The 24888-nt window shown below is 29.9% G+C and overlaps 1 protein-coding gene across 10 annotated transcripts in view; it reads right to left on the bottom strand.

Annotated features, from left to right (window-relative positions):
* Window positions 1–1492: 1492 nt before the first annotated feature.
* Window positions 1493–24888, bottom strand: part of LOC143241526 (tyrosine-protein phosphatase 69D-like) — a 354041-nt gene continuing 330645 nt past the window's right edge. For 9 of the 10 annotated variants that reach the window (XM_076484788.1, XM_076484794.1, XM_076484793.1 and 6 more), the window contains 15 exons: window positions 24535–24647; window positions 24076–24166; window positions 22933–23009; window positions 20741–20875; window positions 19959–20087; window positions 19251–19405; window positions 17745–17880; window positions 12850–12999; window positions 12507–12600; window positions 11688–11764; window positions 10979–11110; window positions 10403–10528; window positions 6169–6320; window positions 2617–2752; window positions 1493–2426 (listed from right to left, as the gene is read on the bottom strand). In XM_076484788.1, coding sequence (XP_076340903.1) covers window positions 2343–2426; window positions 2617–2752; window positions 6169–6320; window positions 10403–10528; window positions 10979–11110; window positions 11688–11764; window positions 12507–12600; window positions 12850–12999; window positions 17745–17880; window positions 19251–19405; window positions 19959–20087; window positions 20741–20875; window positions 22933–23009; window positions 24076–24166; window positions 24535–24647 — 1787 coding nt within the window. In that variant the 3' untranslated portion in view covers window positions 1493–2342. The remainder of the gene's footprint in view (window positions 2427–2616; window positions 2753–6168; window positions 6321–10402; window positions 10529–10978; window positions 11111–11687; window positions 11765–12506; window positions 12601–12849; window positions 13000–17744; window positions 17881–19250; window positions 19406–19958; window positions 20088–20740; window positions 20876–22932; window positions 23010–24075; window positions 24167–24534; window positions 24648–24888) is intronic. The other variant, XM_076484797.1, reaches the window with a different exon arrangement.

Here is a 24888-nt window from a genome sequence, read left to right as displayed (position 1 = left end):
TTCCCAACGTCTCCCTCAAATGATCTGCAACTCTAAATACCTCATACATTAGGGATTTTTGAGTTACAGTCATATACCCACATGCAGCATTGTTATTTACAGTTATTTTCATTCTATCAAGATTTATTAAATATGATAATTTGTAGTAATGTATATCTTATGTAAGACAATGACTAGGTTATATGTAATATTTTGAAATTAGTGCACTAAAGAAAACATGTTAAATTGGCAAACAAACAAAAAACAAACAAAACTACCTCAAACCAGCAAGTAGTTGGTTGGTTGTTGATTAGTGAAATAAGCTCATACTGAGTAAGTAACTTTTTCTAATTGTGTTATTAACAGTACAGTAAATGTATTAATATTTTGTATGTTTACACTTAAGTACTTTAACCTTGTTGGAATAAAACGTATATATAACAAACTGAAATGTAATTTAGAATCTAAAAAAACATAATACCAAACACATAAAAGTAAGTACATAAAAAACTAAAACTGTTCCACTATGTTCAAACTACTATAAGAAACAAGTGAATGATCACATGAAGAAAGGTTAGGTTACTTTACGAGGATGGATTAACAGACATGACTGTACATAATTCAATGGAGATTATTACCTTTTGTTAAGTACGGCAGTTTTACATTTAGGTCATACTTTTACAAGAAAATGATGTTCTAGTGGACAGATAAAACTTACACATATTCTGTAAGAGGTTTCAAGTAGCAATGTGATATTTATACAAGATATTGTGATTTATGTCATGTATGTACAATATGCTTAGCAGAGCTAAAAATCTTGGTGGCCTGTTGTTGGAAGAATAATACCTTTGATAATCACTAACATTCTATGTAGTACGTTAACTATCATAACTAATACTTGTCACAAACTTAGAAACTATGCTAGAGCATTTCTTAAAACATTTGAGCAAACTGTAGCAGAAACAAACTTAATATGTAAGTGAGTATGTATTAGTCCACCAGCTGCATCCATGAAACTTCACAAAACTTAAAACCAAATTTGTTAGTCCGTATTAGAGATGAAACTTCACACAGGAATAACTTTTGATTAAGCTTGTTAAAATCTGTGAATATTTAGTAAACACTATTTGATAATAGCATGCAATCAATATCATACATCCTGTGCACTTTTTCACCATTGGTACTTTACCTGTAAAACTGGTAGATTATTTTATTAGAAAAGTGAAAGATAAAATAATGTTTACGTTTAAAAAAAACCCTACTTTTAAGTATCTGTGAAATATTTCAAAAACAGCAAATTATCCTTCTCTAAACCACTTTATAGCTGCCTTCATTTCTATAGGATGCCTTTTCCTTTATGTACTAGTTAATATAATATATAAAAATATTATATATCTAAAGTGAAATAAATGACATGCAAATATTCAGAAACATATAATTTAATGGTTACAGGAACTGTCACCATTTATGAAATAATCTGAAACAAACAGCTATTAAAACAAAGGCAACTAAATATAAGTAAGTTTTTATTAAATAATTATACTCTACAGGCACTTTTATCAAAACACCCCAATTTACTTCTTGGTTGGTTTTGTGGCATGTGTGCATCTACTGAGCATCCAATTATACAATACTCTTTCCTGGACTTTTTCACGACTTAATTTCTAGAAGAATCTTGTTTACTTACTGCAAAGATATATGACTTATCAATGGGTCACACTCTTTATCTATAATGACTGCAACATTTACACAAGCTACTGCACTATTAGATATCAACACTTACATGATTTTTAAACAAACAAAAGCAGTTTTTGCAAGTTTTTCCCAAGCCAACTGATCTAATTTATCAAATAAGGTTGTGAAAAGCAATATTGCCCAGTTATAACAATGACAATAACATAATATATAACTAAGAAACAACTGTGGCAAATCATTTTTGAAAGTCTTGATAATAGAATCTTGATTTATCCAAAAAATGGTACTGCAACAGTTTTATCCATTCAAAGGAACAGCTGAAAGAAACTGTGGCAGGTTATTTCCTCCACCATGGTAATAGCCACCTGATTTCTTTATCGAGCATGAACAGTTATAAGACTATTCAGTATAGTTAGAAAGTTGCAGAGAATTTTCTATTGTGGTAACTTCTGTATGGGCTCATACGACTGTTTTCTGTTTTTCTTGTCCTAAGAACTTAGTCAGATTCACCCCCTTTACACAGCCATTGAATTGACCCTAATAACAAGGGGAGGCACTAATTAATATCCATTCTAGCCAAATGACTGGCTGAACACATAAGCTCTCTTCAAATGTTGGCAATTCTAGGAACCACACACAACACACTCAATAAGTTATGCTTCTTTTATTCAAAGTGGTGTGTCACCCATGTCGTAAAGTTTATATGTATGAATATAATCCAAAATTCCCTGGTAAAGAAATTCATAATGAGCCTGTAAGAGTAAAGAGAAAACAAAAAATTACAAAAAACATTTGGCTTTGAGATATGTTCCTTTCTGGAACCTATCAAACTGTAAGGTTGATTTACACTTACAAAGTACTTCCAAATATAAAAATGTAACTTTCTTTAGTCTTCAGTACAAAGAACAATCTTGAATTTGTTAATAACTGTTCTGTACCTACCAGTGTTTTTAGCATGCACTGACGCTGAGAGCGTGTGTATCTTGCAGCTTGGAAGACATCCACTCTTTCTTCGTTTTTCAGCTGTTGGATAAGTACACTTAAGGTGACAAATATGCTACTCCGGTCACCACCTCCACTGCAAGTAGATTTTACATCTCATTAACAAAAATTAATGTATTTATTTCTCTCTTCATGCCAAAGTATCAAATGGTTATGGCTATGTGTATGTGTTAATGTAGTGCAAAAAATATATTTCTCATTTATATATGTATACATATATCCATACATTTATATAATTTATAAGCCCTTCTACAATGTATGTTTGTCTAATATGGATTCACTTATATATGCAAAAATAAAAGCCACAAATTACCTGACAAACATGATAAATTAGAGGGTATGGTTTGCCCAACAAGCAAATATATGAGCACTCAAGATTGTTATAACTTTCAATATGGACTCAGTCAATTTGACTGACCACATGACCTGTTTGTACTCATTTAAAGTCTTTATAGATTTAATACTTCTAACTTTCAACACAGTATATATATATATCTTCACAAAATGTGGTACTTTTTCAGTTTACATTATAAGTCTTTCACATACAAAAAAATCATATTTTTTAATAAACTAAAATAAAGATTTGTCCATGAATATATTGATTATTTGTTTTGAATAGTCTGTGTACAAAGTAATTTTCATGTTAAGATTAAATCCTATATTATAAGTGAAATTAAGATCTGCCCATTCAGAAAACAGTGTAACATAATACATCATTTGATAGATGCAAGCATTTACTTTCTGATGTATAATAAATTTTAGATGATATATAATTACGTGCAAGAGAGAACTACTAACAAATCCTGTATGAGAGAATGTGACAGGGGAGTGTGGTAGGAGGGGTCTAACTTTCTATTTGATAGTTCTGTAACCAAACAAAATTGAAGGCTATAAAAATTATGGTTTGTCTGAACAATAACAATTTTATATGTGTAATTTATGTTTCATTTTATCATTACTGGGGGTGGGTGGGAGGTGGATAAAATATAAAAGACGCCTAGAGAAAATATGTGATGTGTGTAACATTATGGGAAATTTAGGATTGTTTATGACTATTGTCTTGTTAACTAAGATTTTATGATATAATAATTGGTATAACATAAACAAAAAGTAGTTTAATAAAAACTTTTGAATGCAAGACACAAAAACCTTGGAACATGCACAGTGAAGACTATCCACAAGAATGGAAATGAACAATATTGAGCTTCCCAAGCCTTGCATCATATCCACCACATGTCTAAGTGATTATTGGACTAAGTTCAGTGCTGTGTAGTCAATTCAGTTTTGACATTTTTTGCTACTTTTCATAATTATCTTTAGATAGCAGTAGGAAATCAAAATATAAAGCATCTCCAAGTGTTAGTGTGTGACAAAGAAAAGCTGCAAAGTTAGAAAATTAGCTGAAAAAAATCTGGATTTTTGATAAGTTACAAAGTGGATGAGTGTAGCATCTATAGGTTGAGAACAAGTCTCTCACACATACGATTAGGAGTGAAGTGAAAATCCATGTAAGTTTTAAGGCTTCTACATTTATAAATGCTAAGGTTCTCAAGTACCTTGGAAGAATTTGTTCATTGAAAAAATGTAGAAATTGTTGAATGTGTGGATCAATGAACAAAAAAGGGTCTGCTGTTGGTAGCATAGCTATATGTGAGAAAGTACACAGTTGATAAAAATACGTAGTCTACAATGAAGGTGGGAAGTGCTGCAAATGGTATTGAGTTTCAGGCAAGTAAAAGAATGGTTTGCCAAATTCAAGCAATGAATTCAACTTGCATAATGTAAAGCTGGGTCAGCCAATAACAATGCATATGCATGTTTCAAGCCCTGGTTCTTTGAATTCTTTAAGGAAAAAGGATATGCTCTTCAACAGGTGTTGAATGCACATAAAACAGGGCTCTTTTCTAAGAAGATGGGCAACAAACAGGACATAAATCATCAAGAACCAGAAGAATGTATCTGGGTTTAGAGCCTTTCAGGATAGGCTCACTTTGCTTTTTTGTAGGAATGTATCAGCTGACTTTAAATACAAGCCTATGTTAGTGTATTGCTCTGCAAACACGTGAGCATTAAAAGGAAAGAATAAGTAACATTTGACTAGCTGCAAAATCATTTTGTACATGAGGCTAAAGAATACCTGGTGAAGAAAAACCTCAACTATAAAGGTTCTTCTAGTTTTGGATAACACTATTGTCCATTATCCTCACACACTACAATTCAGCCATCATAATGTGGAGATAATATTTTTACCTCTCAATACCACACCCATCCTGCAACTGATAGACCAAGGAGTTATAAAGACATTCAAGTCTTGCTGTACAAGGAGTGTCTACCAATATACAACTCACACTGTTTTTAAAAACTTAAGTAAGTTTTTGAAAGCTCTTAACATTATGGACTTAATTGATATTACCTAAATGTCATGGGATGAGGTGAAATATACTACCATAAATGCATGAGGGGATTATCTTTGGCCTGAATTTGTGAATGATTCCTTAGGCTTTCACAAGACTCACTCCAAAATCAGAGGTAAGAGGTTTAGTAATATGAGGGATGACGAGATGGTTGAGCTGTTGGAATCCCATTATCAAGAGCCAGTGAACAAAGATCTTGAAGCAATGATAACCTCCAGTGACATTTATAAAGATGCAAAAAAACAGAACCTGCTAAACCCATTCTCAAAGAAAAGGTTGTGTTTCATTTCTTATGCAAGGCAAATGATCTCTCAGAAATGGCTGTAGCTTTAGATCTCATTATGGAGAGAAGAATTAATTGCAAAAGAGGGTTTAATGACATTCTAGTACCCAACAGAGAAATTTTGAGTGTTGTAGAGTAAAGCCAAACTGCCAAAAATTACTGATATTATGAAGCCCAAATAAGTTGATGTAACATCTTCTGACCCATTACATTGACTTCTACATCTGTTTGATGGGAGTTTGAGGCCAAATATTTCAATGCTCCATTGAATCCTCTTTGCCTCCAAATCTTTATCAATTTTAGGTGAATGTTATAATAAAATGCAATAATGTATTATTTTATCTAACATATTTTCATCTAAAGGTGCAGAATATTGCATGTGAATGTTATTAAGTTTATATTTTTAGTTCATATACAATACTGTATAAGTAACAGCTTTTCATTTACATGAAAAATAAATCCACATATAAGCATTTACTGGAGACAAAAAGTAGTTGTGTTCTCACATCTCAATCCTATAAGGTACTGAGTTCCTCCAACACAGACTTGATCTACCTGACCTGCTCAAGGAATGTATCTTGTATTGGAGGAGGGCCCATTGTGTGTGTGTGTGTGTGTATTGTTGTTGGTATATATTCATTGTAGTAATAGCAAGAACAAAGAAACCTTGTATACATAATAATACATTTGCCAGTGTGTACATTAGTTACATCAAGAGATTAATGTGGATCTTCTTTTCTTTCACAGCTTTTCACTTTCAAACTTTAGAGCACAAAAAGCTAAACGCTTACAAACCTGCAGTGTACGGTGACAGGACCACTACTAGGGTCCTGTTCTTTGTTTTGTTGAGCTTGTTCAATTAAGTCAATAAAGGCTATTGTGTTTTCTGGAATTGTACTGGACCAGCCAAGGAACTGGAACTGGGTTAGAGTATGGTTGTCATTGTTCTGCAATATAAGAATATAATTTAATTTGAAAGCATTATTTATGTGTTACAGACATGCAGTCACATAATATCAGCCCTTAGTATCAAATTTTAGGTTTATACACACAAACAAACATATATTTAGCTGAAATAATTTATTTCCTCGGGGAATAAATTCTATCAAAAAAGGTAATTGTTAAGTATATTTGTACACTATTTTATATCTACTGTTTTTCTTGGTGAGCACACACATACACACTTTTTTTTCCTGATAATTCTTACCTCTACATTGTTTACAACTGAATCATTTCATTTCCCCAAAGCACAAATCTTTATAAATTATTTTTAAATTTACTGCTTGTAAAAAAAATGTACCACAAAATTAATGCACAAATAAATGGTAAATTTCAACAATACAAACAGTATGTAGGCTTATGCAAACATAATGAGCACCAGAGGGATTTCATCTTCTAAGAAAATGTAAATTCGAAAAATTGTCTTTAATTCCTAGATGATATTTTTGTTTGAGTAATCTGTTTAGTATAAGTCTGAAATTGTAGTTTAAAACAATGTTAAGAACAGTTTTGTCAGACACATTATTATATTAGAATATTTAATCCACAGTATTTAATACAAAATTTTAAAGTTGCGAATGTTTCTGTTACTATAATCTTACTATTATGATATAGCTATCTATGAATAAAATATAACATTAACTTTTAACTAGTCAGCATCTTTCTCAAGAGTCGTATAACACATTCCGACACCTTAGAACATTTTTTCTCTAAGCCACGTGCATCTTATAAAATTAAATATACACTTTTTTTTTCATTCTTATAACAATAGGATTATTCTTTGATAGATTGTTTAGGCAGAGTATTCATGATGAAACTTTGTAAAATGGACGGCAACTGCCTGTTGTGGAGACACAAGTGTAGAGAACGACATTTTGAAAGTCTTTCGCCTTTCGACTTCAAGTCATTGTGCGTGTAGGTGTTGTTGGTCTTTTATAGTGTCCTGGTGGATCGAGGATAGTGTGTATGCTTGGGTTGGATTATCACTGTTTCTGATTGGAGGAGAAATTTCCTGCAGATTCAACCAATGGCAGCTACAGATTACTCACCTCTAATCTGGAATCTCTGTTAAGTGAAGGTTTAATAGTGTTGATATAAAATGATTCTCTGATATTTCTTGTCTTCCAGAATTTGTCAGTGTCAATGATTCTAGTTTTCTCCCAGTTTATTCTGTGTACAGTTGACATGGCATGCTTTGCAATGGCTGAATTTTGTATTTTCATGAGTTTTTTACTATTTTAATGTTCTTTTATTCTTGTTGTAAGTTTTCTTCCCGTTTCTCCAATGTATGTATCATTGCAGAAACATGGAATTTCATAGATGTTTTTGAAATTCTCTTTGGTAGGTTGCTGTTTTTTACCACAGTGGACCTTAAGGTGTTGTAGGATTTCAACTGGACATCCATGTTGAATTTTTTGGCTATGCATTTGAGTTTTTCACTGAAATGTTGTAGGTTATGATAGGTAAATGGTGGTAGTGGTGGTAACTTTCTGATATTTTCTGTCATGGTCTTCAAGGAGTTTTTGATGAAGGAAAAGGTGTAAAACCATTCTGTTTAAAACTCTCTATGATCTTTATTGGTTGAAGTTCTTTGAAATACACAGTTGCTGGAATAGACTTCTGATTAATGTACATGAAGAACACAGTAATTGTAGTTGATTTATATGCACAATGAGAAAAAAACCTCTTAATAATGGTTAATAGTTCTTTACAGATGTATTATTAATTTTAGTCACAAGATAAAACAAACCCTAATTTTACACACAAACATTCCACATGCAACAAATTTTAGTCAGACAAAAACCAACCAAAAATGAAATAATTTCCAATTTTCCACACATTCCTTAGACAAATCACTATTTTCAGGTTATTTTAACCACCACTACTTTGTTTTAAGGAAGTAACAGTTGATCTCTTTCACAGAGTAGATCAATAATTACATGCAATTACAAAACAAGGTATTTCACTCTTTACAAAAATGTTGAAATTAGCAAAAAAACAGCAGAACATTACATCATCAGATGTCACAACATGCAAAAGCATAGGTACATGAGGTGTGTTAACACCTGCAAATTAATCTATTTCTCCAAACAAAGAAGCTTGTTACTTATCAATGGCAACAAGTAAGAGAAAAATTGTCAAATATAATAAATGCTTAATAATATGTACATACAATAAGCATGTTTCAAACTATATTAAGTAATAGGATAATATTATTTGAGATAAATACTTTAAGAAAGATTTCCTTAAAAGAATACTTTTATAATACCTGAAAAAAATTCAAATTATGAGTTTTAGAAAAACAAAAATGTGAAATTTATACAGAATTACTGTGAAATGATAAAATAAATTATCCACTAATGATTATTAGAAAAAATGTGACTATCTTTTTTTTTTCACAAATTTTTAAATTCATTTTAAAGTGTAACTTTTGCCTGATGTAATTACAATTTAGTTCCCATTAAAATTACATTTGTGAATGGGTTGATCATATAACCTGCTCATGAGAATAACATGAATGAATGTGCTGCTGGTCAGTAAATATCTGGGTATATATTGTGGGCAATTTTGGAAGAAAAAGTATAAAATGTTTTGGTTGGGACCTTTTTTTCTCCAGGGTCACTGGAGTTACTGCAAAAAAACACACAAAAAAAAACTTTTTCCCCCAGACATCATGAAGGCTATGTTATTACTTATACATATAATACAAAATAATACAAAACCAAGGAAAATAAGAGGTGTGTTATTACAAACATAACATTTGTACAACATATATTAAATTTAGTTTATACACAGTTATGTCAATTGAAAATTACACCATAACAGAATGTAAAAATAGGTTTTACATCTTATTCTACATTGATGAATATAGTTATGCACAGGACTTAAAGTGGAGAGAAACTCCTATAATTTGATCTGTGTCATACACCCCAGTGAGGTGACAATACACAAGAAGTGGGGATATGCAAATTGCGAAATTAGAGAAATGAGGGTACATGTACCCTTGCATCAATCTCCACTTAGAACATGGTTTTCAGTTATAAAAGAAATATAACAGAACAAAAAACACCAGTACAATTTATACTTTATTTAACACTAAAGTAGCCTTTATCCACTAATGATTATTAGGACAGAAGCAGATAACCTTAGCAGCTTTCCCATAAGTTAAAAAAACCACTGAAGTCAAGTTTTTTTGCTATAGGAATTGAATCTGAGACATTTCCTCTTAAACCACCAAACCATTCAAAGTTGAACAAGCTTATTTCAAAATATATATAACATAAAAAAATGGGTTGCAATACCCACAGTGGGCAGAAAACAGATAGCCCATCATGTAGTTACATACTGCTTAGGAACAAACAAACATAATGAAAATATCTTGATCACTTAGATGACTGGAATAGTAAAAAATAACAATCGGAAGCTTAGTGATAAAAGAAAATCAGCTCCTATGAAATGAAGTTGTATTAGCTAACTCTAATATTGTTATATGCAAGAGTGTTTATAATGTTACACATACACATATATATGGAAGTTTCTTAAAGAACTATCACTTTAAAAGTCAGCTGCGCAGTACACATGAAACATAAGCACCACGTGCACATGTTTCATGCTCATTTAATAACACAGTTTTAACTAACACTAAGGCCATAATGGTTTTCCTTTAAAATGAAAGAAGTTAAATCTCAATAATAACAGATAATCAACTTCTCAGTGATTATGAGATTTTTAAAAAATAACACACTAAGTTATTATTTCCATAAAATATCTGTTTTTTGCAAAAAACAAATCTTTTAATACAAACTACAGGATGCTAAAAAGTTTATATTTTGTAATGGATGTATCTTTAATAAGGTATAGTAATTCCTAACTTGTCAGCATTTTAATATGAAAATCTAGAAGAGCTATGTTAAAAAATGTGTTAATTAAAAAAAGCATCTGTACCTCTGTGTTAATGAACATGTATATGTACCTTTGTGTTAATAAAAATGTATCTGTATCTTTGTGTTAATAAAAACAATACCTCTACCTTTGTATTAATGACTTGAAATTCTCTTTTGGTAATATTTTCCCTTGTTTCCTCATTCTGGAACTTGACTTTTATGTAATCATATTCTTTTTCTTCTTCTCTTGGCCAGTACTGCTGACATTTTGTCTATGTAGGGACAAAATATTAAACAGAGACATGTGTGAAAACAATCTTATAATCTATAAATTGTTGCATTTGCAAATAGACAACTAAACATATAACTAACTAATTTAACCATTGTAAAAAGTAATATTTATCCTATACTTTAGAATAATTTTTATCCAAAATAAGTTTCATCAATAAAAAATAGAACTTGTAGCAAGAAAAAATACCTACCTTCCTTGACATAAACAAAACACTCCAAGCTTATTTAATACATACACACTAAACAATATTCACACATGTGCAAGTTTAATTTTCGTACATAAAATGATAAATGTCTACAATATAGTTACTTTTGTAAAGTGAATCAATAAATATCTGGCATATATTTCTCATCAGGAAACTTAAATGATTCTGAAGGAATTATGAGTCATCCAAGACAAAACTTCACTTTAGAAACAAATATTCAGGTACCTGTCCTTCACCAAGCTCAGACAGCATCACAACAGTTGTAATTGTTTGCTCCTTTACCATTCTCCAAAACTCAGTCACTGTGTTCTCTAGAGGGTCTTGGGTAATAATGAAGGATAGCGAACGATCATAACCCTGTGGGAAAAGTATAAATAATATCAATATCATTAAATTTCTAACTTTAGTATTTAAGCAAGTCAGGCATGCTCCTTACTCATTTTCAATTTAAATAAATCATGTTTTAAATAATAGAGCAGACAGTTTTTTATGTCTTTCTTTGTTTTCTGGATTTTGGACAAAGTTACGTGACAGCCATCTTTGCTAACTGTCCCTAATTTAGCAGTGTAACATTGGAAGGAAGGTAGCTAATTATCATTACCTCCTGCCAACTCTTGGGCTACCTTTTACCAATGAACCATGGGATTGGCCTTCACATAATAACTCCCTCTTGGCTAAAAGGACGAGCATGTTTGGTGGGATGGGAATGCACCCTTGATCCTCAAACTGCAAGTCAAGCACCCTAACCACCTGACTATGCCAGGCCAATTTCACACATGTAATGAACCTTACCCTTTTCTGGCATAAAATTACTAAAGCAAGAGTAATGTAAGATTTAAATACAGCTTCACATTTCTCTTGCATGTAGTAATACTCTTCAAGATCTATTTGTTGGTTAATCTACACATAAAATATAAAAATAAGCACATCTAACCTGAATAAAGGATGCATTGATATAGGATGAATGGTCTCGAGAAGCAGTTGGAGGAAGAATGACTCTGTTAATGTCATCTACAGGAGCAAAAATAAATAATGTCAATAAAGAACAATTGTTTCATTTACAACCTAGGAGGTTAAATTTATATGTATCCTAATAAACACACTGTGAAGTGTTTCTTGTAGTCACTGTGTTTATATCACAGTGACTGATATAAATTTTACAATACTAAAAGTGTAGCTTAAATAACATGCATGGAAACAATAGAATAAGGAAACTTCAAGCAAAGGGCATGAAAACTATTGCTAATGTTTTTAGGTTATGGCTAATACTTTACTAATCTTTGTGATTGCTATGACCACAAGTTCACTAGATTAAATACTCAGTTATTAACACATTTTTAAATCACAGAATTATTGTTATTTAGTATTTAACAAGTCAAACTGCCCTATAATTCTGGCCTCATTGAATAGTTTAAAAAATTACTTGTTTACTCTTTACATAAACAACTTTAAAATATTTTAATGTTTACTGTCATTTTTGTTTTGTAGCTGTTTGCACTCTTTACATCATAAGGAATTAAATCTTGGATTCTAGAGATGTAAATATATAAATTTGCAAATGACCCACTGTGGGGAGACATTTAAATTTAACCACAGCATAGTATGTTAAAAATAAAATTTTAATTATAAAATTGACAAAATATAAATGACCAATTATCAGTAACACATACCATGAAAGTTACATATATAATACTAAGTACAAATAGTATGAAAAGAGAAACACAAATATACACAAGAAAAGGCATTGACATACATGGAATGATGAAATTGTGTCTATTCTTGTTCATGTTCATGTCCATGGTGCCTACACAGCAAGTTTTAGGATCTTCAATCACATCCCCAAGTTTCTGAAACAAGATAAATTCAGTTATAATGAAGGATTAGATGAATTACATGCACATATTTACTGATATGAATTTGAAATAATATACAAATTTTGAAACTGTACACAAAATATCATTTAGTTTCAAACATTAGTAATTTTCCATATTTAAACTTGGATGAGTTAGTAACACAATTTTGACAACCAGCTTATCAATAAATGAAAATGAATAATATTGACTTTTCATCTCAAAAATCAATCACTTTTTACACACCTCAAATTCAAGTTCCAAGCGAGTTTTTTCCTGATCTCCTACTTTTTCTTTCATATGTTCATAATGATCCTTGAAATGTCTTATCTCCATTTCTGTGTCTCCAAACTGGGCATGTTCCAACAAAGCTCGGTAAACAAATATGTACTGTTTCTACCATGTCAGAAGATAAATTTATTAATTATGTTTCTAATAGAAAATGGAATTTATATTAGTTTACATAGATATAATAACACTACTGTAGTAAATCTCTATTAATTACCTATAAGTCAGTTCAATTTCATACTGATCTTATGACATTAGGATCCAAAATATTAGTAAGCATCCTAGTGGTTTGTGATAACTTCAAAATTAATATTAGACAAAATAAGAGGTTCAAAAACTGTTTTGGGACAAAACAATGATACAACACAGGTTAACATTATACTGCTGCTTATTACTGTGCTAACAGTGTTAAAACTGTACATTACAGTTTATCATAATATTACTAGCTTACAAAAACTGTAAACCATGGTTTATAATAGATTGTTATAGTATAATACTTACTAAACTTCACCTTTATCAGAATATGGTTTTAGATAATGCCACTTAAGTATTCTGAACCAAATGAATTAACTGCTAATACAAAATATGTAAGCACTCAATGTAACGACTATGGTCATGATTAATTTGTAAATGAATACGGATTCACCTAACATTAGGAAACAGTAAGTACATGACTTGATTTTGTGATGTGACATAAATCAAACACTGCTTTACTTATGTTTTAATAGTGTTTATTTATCTATTGTCTGATCTTTATTAATCTCAATACTAAACTGTCTCTGTCATAAGAAATGTTGAAAATTTATTATGATGTGCACACACACACACACACACACATTTGTTGTTCATTTATGGGTAGATATGAAAAATATTATATTCATGTAAAGTGACCAAAGGAAAAAAAAAGCATAACTTGTAAAATGCTTGGTAGTTAAAGTCTGATGCTTGTGTGTGGTGGAAACTGGAGCAGTACACTGTGTTGTTTATACCAAAGTTTTCTTCTAATTTTGATTTACTAAATATTCTCCATTGCTTATCTAGGCTAAATCATAGTAAACTAGAGTCTTCATTGTGGTTTGCTGGGATTTTATTGTAGATTACTACTGTTATTACAATTCACTTGAGTTTTCATCATAATTTAGTTTATTTAAGTTTTCATCTTGAATCACTGCAGTCTTTGGTCATGAAATACTAGTTTTTCCATGATGGTTTACAAGGATGTTTAATGTTAATTACTAAAGTGTCTATGTTCAATAATTTATACTTTTTACAGGTAGGGTTTCCTTCACAGGTTATTAGTTTTCATTGCACATTATTAGAATTTTCACACTGAACTACTAATGTTGAATTATTATAGTTTTAATTTAGATTACTAGAATTTTCATCATAATCTTCTTGAATTTCCACAGTGTGGGTTGCTGCAGTTTTATTTACACAACCACAATTTTCACAATGACTTAGTGATTATCTTCTGTGAGTTACTACAGCTTTAATCACGATTTACTAATATTTTCACACTGAGGATTACTACAGTGTTTGCCGTGACTTACTAATATTTTCAGTATGGTGTACAAATACTTTTGCCCCTGAAGAAACAAAGTTCTCCTGTCAAAAATGCTTGGGTTATAGGGCATTGTAATGTTGTATTACATTGATTTCTTGAATTTAGGTGTTTTTGTAACATCATTAAAGTTTTCATCATACTTTGCTTCTAGTGGCTTTGAGGTCTTATAATGTTAAAAATTGAGCAATGCAGTGGACACAGCACAAAGAGTCCATTGTATAGTTCTGTGCTAAACAGAAAAGAAACAAATGTAATGATTTACTGGTATTTTCACTTTTGGGTTACTACAGCTTTTGTCATTGTTCTTAGCTTTTTGGGAGGATTTCTAGAATTAAGATATTTGATTATGAAAGTTTTGTGTATGTGTGATACTACAATGTTTATCATGATTTACCAGGATTTTTCTTTCTAGGTTGATAAGTTTTCATTATGATTTTTCAAGGTTTCTTCCTATCTAAGTTTCAGCCACATTTCACATTAAATTTGTCATGTAGCTTTATAAAAACACAGTGGTGCATACATTTATGTTTTTGTTATGTGTACAACAGTTATTTTTCATAAGGTTAGTTTGAATAGTTATATGAAAAAAATGCAAATTGTGTTCTGTGCATACATATAAAAATATATGCACACAAATTGGGCAAAATGATGGAAACACCGAAATACGTCACATGCTTATTTCAAGTTTTTTTTTGGTGGATCTAAATGAGGAAAATAAAGCCATATTTAATAAAATCAAGTTTAAATTATGCTATATCACTGAATTTGTCTGCATGTCAATAGTACACTACTGTTTTTTCTTCAAGACAGGTTCTAAAAATGTTAAGTTACAAAAGTTTGTCAGGTTTCCAAAGAGGTATGATTATAGATGAATGTCTAGTTGAATTCTCAGTGACATGAGCACCTAAATTAATGAATATAATAATAATGAATAGTTTCACATGTGGGTTAAGCATGGATACTGAAAAATGAAACCATCAATTTCATGTCATATTATTGCTAAATTATCTGCTCATATAGTTTTTGTCTCTTATTAATCAATAAAGCATGGAAATCAACAGGTGTTTCCATTACTTGTCTACCCTTGGGTGTTTATACACACACACATATGTATATATATGCAATATATGTAATTAATCTACAAAAGATTTCAAAAACAGATTACAACAAGAGGGAGGATAGTGAGAGTTTTAAACAGCTTATTCAAACCTTAGATGAAATAAAATTTAATTTTATAGAAAATAAAAATAAATAACAAATAGTAGTAATTATAATAATTGAAAAAAGTGCAGACTAAAAACAAACATCCAACACTCAAGCACAAATCATAGGATGAGGTCACTATGTCATGCACCCTGGTTTGTGTGGTACCTGAAGAATTAAAACCCCATTAATGCATTGTGTTCTGATTTTAATTTATTTTTCTGATGGATCCCACCTTTCCACTTCCATCTGTGGAAAGCAAAATGTGGCAAAGATGCTGTGCATTAACACATCTGCCTCTTTTCTTCTAAGCACGTGATTCTGCCAAAGTTGAGGTTAAACTGAATAGACAGTTTATTCCTTAATACAATTTAAGTCTAAAAACAACAAACAAAAATAGGACATATTACATAATGGCCCACTCTAAGATTTGTGCCACAGTTTTGGTTGTTTGTTTTGTGGCTGCATTTTGTTTTACTACTATTTATTTTTCCCCACTATGTTTTCCATTCACATATCTACTTACTGAAATGTACTTTCCTATTTCTATAAAAGTAAGTTGTGTGTGTGTGTGTGTGTGTGTGTGTGTGTGTATATAAATACTGATATATCCAAATAGTAATTAAGAGCATACCTAAAATATTTAACTTTTAATAAACATTTAATACAAAACTACAATGGAATTTTTCTTTATTCAAACAACCAGCCCAAATTTTTAGCTTTTTTAACCCTTGAACGGCAACTATCATCAGCTGATGTTGCTACCTACAGCATTCCCACTGTTTGAGGGTTAAAAATATTTATGTATGTACATATGGATGTATACACAGACATGTATGCATTGAGTCAAGTTAGTTAATAAGAGATATCAAAAGTTGGCATTACGTGAATATAAATAATCCAAGCTGACAAATGTTGCCTATTAAAAGGACTCATTATACAAAAGAAACATGTGGTTTTTATTTGTGTACATTTTTCTTTAGCTTCTTACATTGGAATATTGATATTTTATTTTTAACAAGGAAATATAAACGTTTTTAAAAAAATCTTACCAGTGAAAATACTTTAGGAAAAACAACATTACAAATAATTAGCTTAAAACAGGCAAAACATTTGTATGCTACAATTTTGTACTATTTATTTCAAAGAAAATGTTTCTATTTTTCAATAATGTGAAAGTTTTCATTTCTGTGTCTAAAATCTTTTTCTCACTATCTTATTAGATAACAAATTATGTTTTTGTTTTTTTTATGATTATGGTTGTGTGTATCATTTAGTTTATTTATGAATATTTAATTGCACTAAAATGCTAATTCACCTTATACATAACCATTTGTATTTTTAGTGAATATATGTTTATATGATGACATTGGCTCCAGTCTTCCTCATGTAACATACAGGCACTAGTAATATAGCACAAGAATATGTAAATTTATGAGCACATGAGGTTGTACTCTCATGACCTACTCTGTGAATAAATATCCTGTATAAAACCTCACTAAGACAGAGAGAGAGAGAGAGAGATAAAGTCACAAGATAATTGTTGAAAGATACAGTTATTGCTGTTTGTTACTCAATATTTTTATTGATAGGTACTATTTGAATATTGTATTTTCTGTCTTTTATTTTGGAATTAAGTTTTTGTTTGAGTTTTCTTACTGGTTCTTCCTGATTCTGTTATTATTAATTTATTCATATTTATGATACATTGTTTATTAATGTTGGTGTGAAGTGCTAGCCAGGCACTTGTTTATTAACTATGTTTTACTGAATGTTGTTATTGTAATGCATTGTGTGTTTGTTATTGAATCCTGATTTTAGTGAGCATGTTCATTTTAGACCATTATTATCTAAGAACAAAATCTAAATATTTTCTCTCCTTAAGAAATAAACATGACTCAGAGGAAACATTTGTGTCAGCTATTACGTAAAATTAAAAACAATTATTGACTGTTATTAAACATTTTTGGAGTATTAATATCTTACTTTCAACTATATAACACAAGAATTTACACAAACTTGTCATTACAAAAGCAACTTATAATTTATTTTTATTTATTTGAATCATCAATTTGTTTAAGCTTACCAAAGATTGGACAAGAAAGTTGCGGGAGTGCCTCAAATTACTCACACATCCATACACATCCACTTGACCTTCCTCATCTAACTGTTGTAGAAGTGTGTCTATAGCTACAAATGTTCCTGTTCTTCCAACTCCAGCACTAAAACCAGGAAAGAAAAAGTTACGTTGATCTATTCCATAAAACAGCACTTATGTAAAATTAGTAAGGTGTTAAAAACACAATAAAACAACAGCCAGATATAATGTACATGTTTTCAGGTTTGTTAGTTTTTTAACTTTCAACTTGAATTTGATTAAGGGAAAATTATCAACAAAGTTTACTCAGCTAACAATCATATTTTGCATAGCAAACAGCTAAAGTAAAAACACTGTCTTGGAGTTATCCAATTCAATTTTACACTCCTCAAAAATAATTTTCCTATGAGATTTATCAGTTGCATTTTAAAATTCTTGTCTAAAAATACAGAAACATAACTTCTGTGTTCAGTAAGTTAGCAAGATATAATTATGCTGTGTAACTAGCTGATTTACTTGTTAAATGCATGCAGAAAATATAGGGTTTGCTGGTGAATGAAGTGGGGGTTTGATCTGAATGACTTCCCTATGTTACAATCTAAAGGTGCATATTAGGTTTGGTTGAGATAGTCAAAAACTTAAAGCATGAAAGCTAAACACACAGACTTCCAGGTAGTAATGTGGGGGGAGATAGATCCAAAATATTACTCCTTGGAGTTCTTAAGAATGTGTCTGAAGTTCGTTGAGATCACTCTACAAGTTTAGATGTTGAAAAGCATGCACATAAATAAATTCATTATGATTTATAGAAACATATTCTTTGTAGTATCAGGTTTTAAACATTTCAGTACAACCATTGGTAAAAAAAAAATTAAAAAATTCATGCAATTAATTTCAAGTAGCCCTTGACTATGTCAGGTTTTGCCTGTGATAATTAAACAGCCTTGGCTTTGTTTTTGCCATGTTTAATCATTTCAGTAACTTAAAACAGTATTTACATTTCTGTGAATTTAAAAAAAACACAACATAAATTAGAAAGTATTTTACATACTGAACTACATTACTACACGGTGACTCAGAAGTCTGAACACATAGGTAAAATAGATATTATAAAGTAACAAAGAAATTTATAATGTCAGTTGTACATATTTCAGGATGAACTTATCCTGATGACACAGTATATCACGAACTGATATGTGTACAGCTTTTAATGGTATGAAATTTCATTTAATAAATAAATAAAGAATAAATTGTTTATTTTTCCCTATTGCTCCAGACTTCTAGGACAACCTGTACATAAATACATACTCAAAAACAAATCTTTATACATGTCCTATACTGATCCTTACCAAATTTATAGACTACAACATATACCAACTTTAAGTACTACTATTCATTGACAGCAGTGTCACTTACATTTATTGTTAATTTCTTTGGAAAGAAAACTAGCATGCAAAAAATTATTTAAAATGTTGAAAACCAAAAAATGATGACCTGCAATGGACTAGAAGAGGACCTCTGTCTGAAACATAATGTTCATTGACTCGCTTGATAAATCGAAGAAGCCAAGATGGTTGCTCTGGAGCTAGGAAATCCTTCCACATAACAAAATGGAAATGAAGTACCTCCCTTTCTTCTGCATAATCATCCTACAGTACAGAAACATCAGTACATCTTCTACTGTTAGAATAATTTTATGGGATTCAATGGAATCACACCTGTTTATTTTGCTTTGACAACATTTTCTGTCAAAACTTCATACCGTGGCTATAAAAATGAGTTGCATGAGTTTACTATAATGTATCACTAATCCATCTACATCACTGAAGAAATTTACATTTTAAAGAATATTAAGCACATGTTGAAAATGAGTTTTGTAAAATCACATAAATATGATAAAATATTTATTTTAAAAAAATGCTACTATTTGTGATGAGTTTCATTATTAAGTTGGTTTTGTAGTTGGTACCAGTAATACTAATAAGAATGCAATCATTTGTGAACAAAAGAAATATTCTATATTAAAAGATGAAAAGCATATTTAAATAAAATCTAGTGAAAATTAAATTTCACAGTTGTTGTGCCCAAGTTTGCATTATTCAAAAAGATCAGTTAGAAGGTAACACTTGATTAATATCTAAACAATATTCATAAACACAAAAGAAACTAATATTTTCATTTCTATACATACTGAAGGCATACCTTTAAATACTGGACATGAAACCTTCGAACAGTGTAGTCAGAATATATCTTGGTTGTAATAACATTCACAACAAATAGATTTTCAATTTCTTTTGGCTCACTTTCATTCCAATACTGGGCACATTTGATCTGCAAGTTAAGATATTATATTATCACCATAACGTCAAAGTTTATCAGGATAAGTTCAAATAATTATGTAAGATAAACAACTTTTCACCAACTGAATGTGTATTTATAATTGACCCTGAAATTTGTAATTAGATGTTATAATAGTTCAAACATTTTTTTTTCATGCAGTTTGATGTTCATCAGAATTACAAAATCACTGAAAGTAAAATGACCCTTAAAATGGTGCTACTACAGTATGGAGTCTATCAGGATATTTACACTATAACATGCAGATCATTTTTGTGACATAAATAAAAAATTATGTGTTAAACAATTTATTGAATAAAGAATGTACATTTTGAATATAACATAATTTATTTCTTACAAGATGTAAAATTGTACTATCATTTTCCACACAGTTTACATAATTTCACTTCACATTACATTGTGGGTTGACCAACTCCAGCTCAGTAGACCACATACTGTCACTCCACGTTATGTTGTGGGTTGACCACTCAGTAGACCATATGCTATAGTAGCACTTTTAAAGCTTAAGATATTAAAAGTTGTCTAGACCTAATGCTTCACATATCACTTGTTTAGGATATTTTGTCAAATAATTTCTTCAGGCACAGGCTGAAGCAAATACACAATAATAATGCAAGATAATATACCTTGCCATGCTCTTCAACTCCAGTTAACATAACTATGACTGTAACTTTGTGTTCCCATATCATCCTCCAAAAATCTGTTACAGTACGATCAAGTGGACCCTGAGCACAGATGAACAACTTTCTATTCTTATAATCCTAGAACAAAAAAAAAAAAAAGTATTTTCTTCAAAAACTGAAAAGAACAGTCATACTGGTTTGTATTCTCAAAAAGTAAAAAAAATAGTTGATTAATAAGCAATTTTTGTATTCAGTACACATGAAAACAACAACAAAATGTGAAGAACCAAATTAAACATCAAACACTTGAAAATTAATTTGGTAACACACACTTGTCTCAAGCATTTAAAAATCTGTCACATACACCTTTCACATATCAGCTTCTGTAATGAATTACTCTTAACTGTTACAAACTAATTCTTGCAGCAAAATTCATATAAGTCATTCTTCTTATATTTTAAGTTGTATTAGATTTAAAAAACAATTACTCCACTTGGGTAAAACAACTAAAAATACACTTCAAATTATAGAATTGAGTTATTTAAAAGTTATTCAAGAAATTCATATTTTTGTTTAAAAAAAGGAATCAGTTTGAAAAGTTAAATTTCAGGCACATTTCATAACATCAATAACTAAGTTTATATCAACCACTTTCATACTCCCTACTTTGTAATGATACACCTCATTTAACATTACGTGCTTGATAAGACTACAAGTACATGTAACTAAAGGAAATAGGAATATTTTTAAGTTTACTCATTATGATACAAAGCACATAAAATCAAGCATTTTAAAATGCAATCACTTTATAAAATCAATTTTTCTCAAACTAGTGTCAGAATGCACAACTGCAGTTTTAACACTCTTCAGTTCATTAAGCCTAATGTCTAGTAAAGGAACTACTCAATGTTTCAAATATATAGCAGACAAAATAAAAATTTATTTTCATATAATAACTCTAATGACAAACTAGAAGGTTTCTGGTTTATGTTCATTACTTTTAAGCTACAAATGAAGTTAAAACCTTAAAAGAGTATCAGTAACTAACATTTGAATTCTCCTGGCAAAACATTACAGGTTGAGAATTTTGATTTCATCTTATATTTACAGTTGTAAAATACTTAACATGTCCTGTATTTAAATTCAAGATGGACATTTTGTTGTTGAACTGAATAAATATGAACTATACGTTATTTGCTGTACGTTTCAGGATCAGGACTGAATCTTAGTGATCAGTTTTTAATTGTTTAGGATTCAGACTGGGGCCAGAGTATTCCAGGTGAGCCTAAAAAGCCTTTTCTTTTGTCTCATAATTTATTCATTTACTTAGGTAATACACAGATTAATATTTCCTATCCATTTCAGATATGTCTTTTTAAATGATGTACCATAGTTTTAAAAAATTTTTGATTAAAGCTGAAAATACTTTTTATTCAGAAATTTATAGCTCAGTACCATACAAGCTTTAATATAATACACACACATCTATGATACAAATTAACAATTAAAAAGATTAAATAGTTTTACATTTTTTTCAAAGTCAGTTTAAATAATGTTTGCTTGTGTAAAAAGTATTATATAATCTGATTTTGTTTTTCTTACAATTTAAAATATCATCATTCAACAAACATACCAAATACTTAATACCATTTAAATATGCTTTCAATATAAACTGTACTTGTATCCTTTGTCAAACCTGCTCATAAGAATAGAATATTATGTCATCAATAAACATAATTTAATAGTTTCTAATTATTAAAGTTCTTTCTTGTACAACTTGCAGAAACTACAAGATAAATTTCTAGTATTTAGTGTTTCCAAAATGAATTACACGCTAAGCAATAAACGGGCTAAGTGATCAGATCAGAGATCTCAGCTTAAAGCAACACCCATCACTATTTAAAAATGGTGATCGCAATCAATAACACTTTCTTCCTGTTCTTATCTGAACAGAGGAATTAACAGTCATAATTACAAAACCCCCAAAGATAAAACTTTACTGTAAAGCATATTCAGAATACCTTCTGATCCGTTGCCCAAAGTGTTGGCATGCCACGCCTGGGTTCATGAGATAATTAATGTTCAAATAAGCCAAATAATTTGATGAAAGTCATTAAATTAAAAAAATAAATAAATATTATTATTCTGAAAAATGAACTGTTACTAATAAAACTATTTCAAGATTATTTTCTTACCTCCACAAAATCAGCATTTATATAATCAGAGCCTGCTACTCCATCTTCCATTGGTAACCTAACCCTTGTTTGATCAACTGTTATTGTCAAAAAGGAAATTAAAACTGTCTTACATATTTTAACATTCAAATCAAGTCTCCAAAACTTTCTAAAGAACATTCTAGTGATGAATCATGCAGCTTCTTTTTTAAATCTATAGCATGTTTAATGAATGTGAAGTAAATTTTCAAACCATTCCTCATAATGTAATACAAAACTATTACTTACTAATGAATGAACAAAACATTAAATATCTTAAATATTTTATATTTATAGATGGAGCATTGAGCTTTATATTCTAAATTTTGTTTGCTCATTTTAGAGTAAAGCCACATTGGGTTATCTGCTTTATCTACTATGGAGAATTTAACCCTGGATTAGAATGTTGTAAATTAATAGACTTACATCTATCCCATAAGGAGACTTGAAATATCTAACATGCACTTTGAATTCAGTGCATACATTTTGTTGTTGTTACTTTGAATAATTATGAATTATTTACTGATTTCTATGCAATCCAGATAATTTGTATCTAACAGTACTTGAGTTTATAAAAAAAATATATTTACAATAAAAAAAAATTATGACAATTTTTCACAAATAAAATATTTATTGCAGGTGTTAAACAGCAAATTTATGAATTATTTTACAGAAGCATTAAAATAAGATTATTTCTTTCTTAATAAATGGTTATTGTATCAGTAAGTTTTAAGTACATTGAGTGTGAATGCAATTTTTACATTTAATTAATCTTACATTTTTACAGTAAAATGTATATTTCTAAGTTATCTTTTATATAATGACACTAAACAAAACAGACAAATTCTCCAGCTATTCGGTAAACTGAAATACAATCACAAACTATATTTATTTAAGTTATAATAATAAAGAAAATAATCATGAAACAGATTGAAAATTACAGCCTCAACCATTTTAAACTAAGACCTCGTGTTCTTAACTCAGTCAATTCTATATCCAAATAAACTTAAATACCACTTTTAATTAACATCTTATATTCTTAAACACAGTCATTTCTACATCCAGATTACATTTCACCTCTACTTCTTTTTAATCAAATGTAACTACTAAAGCACCAATACTTACAGGATCGTATGTCTGGATAACGATTTTTACTAAGATTTTCTGGGCTGTCAGATGCATGTGTTGATCTATCTTTGAACTTCTCTGGTAATGCCTGTGAATGTGTAAAAAAATAACAATAAAAAGTAAAAGATTCTTTGTGTCTCATGGGTGATACCTTTACAAAACTAATTACAAGAAGAGAGAATGAATTATTCTATTATTTATACAAATTAGTACAAAATTTCAAAAGAAAACTATTATTTTATTTTGGTGAAAATAATTATTTATGTATTTTGAATATATAACATAGCTTAATTGATTTTAAGTACTTGTAAAAGAATTTATGATAAATTTATAACTGGGTTACAGTTTACAACTGTTAGCTGAGAAATGATTACTAAAGACATTTGAAAATGTTTAACTTACAATTATTAGAAGAAAATTATGTGGGACATTTTCTTGTATCTTAGGTATAATTACCTCAAATTCACTTTGAAAAAGCAGGTCACTGTCACTATGTCTCTCCACATAAGCACTGGGGAGATCTTCTGCCATTATGGGACCCAAACACGGAGTTCTTGAAAGACGAGCACCTGGTAGAAACAATACATGCATTTGAACATTTTCTTCAAAATAACTTGGCATTTATCAGAATATTACTAATAAATTTATTTTAATCTGATGTTATTTTATCAGAAATCAGGTGTTTACTGTGTACATCAAAAATTTGATTCATTTTATGAATAGATATTTCTACATAAAAATCAGAAAAAACAAACTAGAAAAACAGATCATAACTAAATATATGTATCTAGTAATGAGCATAGATTATTA

The sequence above is a fragment of the Tachypleus tridentatus genome, chromosome 2 (genome assembly GCF_004210375.1).
Source record: "Tachypleus tridentatus isolate NWPU-2018 chromosome 2, ASM421037v1, whole genome shotgun sequence".
In the NCBI taxonomy this organism is placed as follows: domain Eukaryota; kingdom Metazoa; phylum Arthropoda; class Merostomata; order Xiphosura; family Limulidae; genus Tachypleus; species Tachypleus tridentatus.
This window is presented reverse-complemented; position numbering and strand designations above follow the sequence as displayed.